The sequence below is a fragment of the Acanthisitta chloris genome, unplaced genomic scaffold, assembly GCF_000695815.1.
Source record: "Acanthisitta chloris isolate BGI_N310 unplaced genomic scaffold, ASM69581v1 scaffold31663, whole genome shotgun sequence".
Classification (NCBI taxonomy): domain Eukaryota; kingdom Metazoa; phylum Chordata; class Aves; order Passeriformes; family Acanthisittidae; genus Acanthisitta; species Acanthisitta chloris.
Window position 1 is genome coordinate 208 of NW_008667038.1, and position 2,386 is coordinate 2,593.

The following is a 2,386-nucleotide window of genomic DNA, read 5'->3' on the forward strand; positions in this document are numbered from 1 at the left end:
GGGGTGGAAAAGGAGCCCCCAAGCCCGTCCTATGCACCTTCTCTGCCCACACCAAGATGGGGTCACACAAATATAATGTGGCTTTATTAAGACTAGAACATTTACACAGCACAGGCTCTACAGCAAACACAAGGGAGAGAAAAGCCCCCCAGCCCAGAGCAGAAAGTGGATGGTGTGTGGGGCAAGGAGAGCACACCAGCACATTCAGCACCCAGCAAGACAGGCTTCCAGGAGCAGGAGGAGGAGATACCAGAGACATCAGTACTTGGGACGTTTCACCTCAACCCTGGAAGAGAGAGAGGGGCAGGAGAGTGGTAAGGATGCAGGTCAGGCAGCTCTGTCACCCTCCCAGCCAGAGCTGAGCACCAGGGGCCAGAGCTTCACCCCACAGAATGGTGGTGGGGCCCCAACAGGGCCCCTGCAGCCAAGCCATGAGCACAGACAACTCTACTAACCCATCAGCCTCCAACTTCTTCCTCTTCTCAATGATCTGCAGAGAAAGCACAAAGTCTCATTACCCTCAGGGGCTCTGAATGTTCACAACCTCAGCAGAGGGGCTGAAGGGTGCAAGGAACACCCTGGGAGAGCTGCAGCCGCAGCAAACTGGAGCGAGGCCCAGTTGGAGAAACTTGCTCCCCTTTTACTCCTTTTTGGCCACCACAGACCATTTGTTCTCACCTCCCCCAGCCCATCCTGTGCTGTTGGGGTGCCCAAGGCCAGTTCACCCTGCCAGGACAACCCCCATCTCTGCTAGCTGGCAAAGAGGGACCCACCAAAAATGCCCTGTCCCCTCCAAGCCCCTGTGGATGGCTCCAAGCTGCTGGTTTCAGGCACGTTCATCTGCTGCATAGCCTGGAGCAGAAAGCTCCTTACTGGGGCTGCTCCCAGGGCAACATCTCCAAATGCAGCTCCAGATGCCTCTGCAGTCCTAAAGCCCTAAATACTTGGCTGATGTTCTTGCAAGGAGCAAATCCAGCTGCTAGAAAGCCAACCCTACTGCACAAACACACCAGCTGCTCATGGCTGACCAAAGAGCCATGACTAGGACAGCGAGGGCAGGACTAGGTGAGAGCTGTCCTAGGCCATGCTGGCAGCTCATGGCCTCAACAGAGGACACCCCAGTATGAGGCACTCACTGCACTGATCTTCTTCCACTGCCTGTCCAGCTCTGCCTTGTCATTCGTCTCCTTGAAGCGACGAGTTTTGCGTCCCTCAGACATCTTGATCCCATACTGGAAGGCAGCCCTGGGAAGGGAGCAAGACAGAGCTCAGTGCTCACAGGGGATCCACAGCCTGCAGAGAAGGGACATGTCTCCCCAGCCACAAATCTGTACCCCAGAGCTGGCCCAGGCCCCTGAAAGCAGCAGCTGGGCTGGAGCCCTCAAGAGTGATGCTAAAAGCAAAGAGAAGTCCCAGGCCCAGAACCCCAACTCTTGGTTTAAGCTCTCCTAGCACCCAAGTTTGGCCAGCATGGCCACTCCCCGCCCCAAATCCTCACTCAGCCTGCCCTTCCTGAGTGCTGCACTCACTTGGGCAGAGCCTCCTTGTTGTTCATATACTCGCTGTACTCCTCCTGTGTGTCGAAGTCCCAGCGGCCCAGAGGCCCCTTCTTGTTACCCTGCAGAAAGAGAACAGCTCAGAGCAGCTCCTCAGTTGCTGCTGGCCAGGGCTTCTCACACAGCCCTACACAAGCTCAACTTCTCACCAGCCCCAGATCAATGGCCTTGGCTCCAGATCCTCTCCCTGAGAAGCTCCAGCCTGGAGATTCCATGGAAGAGTGTTGAGACAGACTTACACATCTCCCAACACCTCTTGGTCAAGTGCCAGTGACATCAGGACAACAGTTCCCACCCAGACACAGGCACATTGATAGCAAACCCCAAGCATAGGACAACAGCTCCCACCCAGACCCAGGCACATTGATAGCAAACCCCAAGCACATTCCACACCCAGCTGCAGGGCTGCTGCTCTCCTGTGGGATCCTCTCAGCTGGTACCAATGCCTACTGTGCTGGCTGCTTCTCAAGGCTGGTGACAACATACCTGATCCATTTTGCTGTAGTCCACCTCTTCATCGCTGTCCACAGCCATATCATCCATTCTGGGAAGAAAAAAGCAAGGAAAGGGTTTAGAGTGGGTCCATGGGGTGTGGATCAGGACCCTGGGGATGGAGGGAGCTCATGGTCTCAGATTGAACACACTCAGTTCCTGGACCAGACAAAAGTTCCCTCAGCAGCGAGTCCTGCAGGTGAGCTGTTCCACAGTGCACCCAAGGTTGGAAGTGCTCCCAGGATGACTGCAGGCTGAAAGCTGTTCCACTGAGGAAAGCCAGAGCTCCACCAGCACATGGATTACCAGAGAATCCAGCAGATTCCCAACTGCCTCAG

General features: G+C 55.5%; 1 protein-coding gene across 1 annotated transcript; it reads right to left on the bottom strand.

The window, feature by feature from the left end:
* Positions 1–258: 258 nt before the first annotated feature.
* LOC103800002 (protein Red-like) lies at positions 259–2,158 on the bottom strand. Its single transcript, XM_009072361.1, has 5 exons — positions 2,043–2,158; positions 1,530–1,618; positions 1,137–1,245; positions 456–490; positions 259–286 (listed from the first exon to the last, which is right to left on the bottom strand). Exons 1-5 carry the CDS (start codon positions 2,097–2,099, stop codon positions 259–261), a joined length of 318 nt encoding a protein of 105 aa, XP_009070609.1. The 5' UTR covers positions 2,100–2,158.
* Between the last annotated feature and the right edge of the window lie 228 nt (positions 2,159–2,386).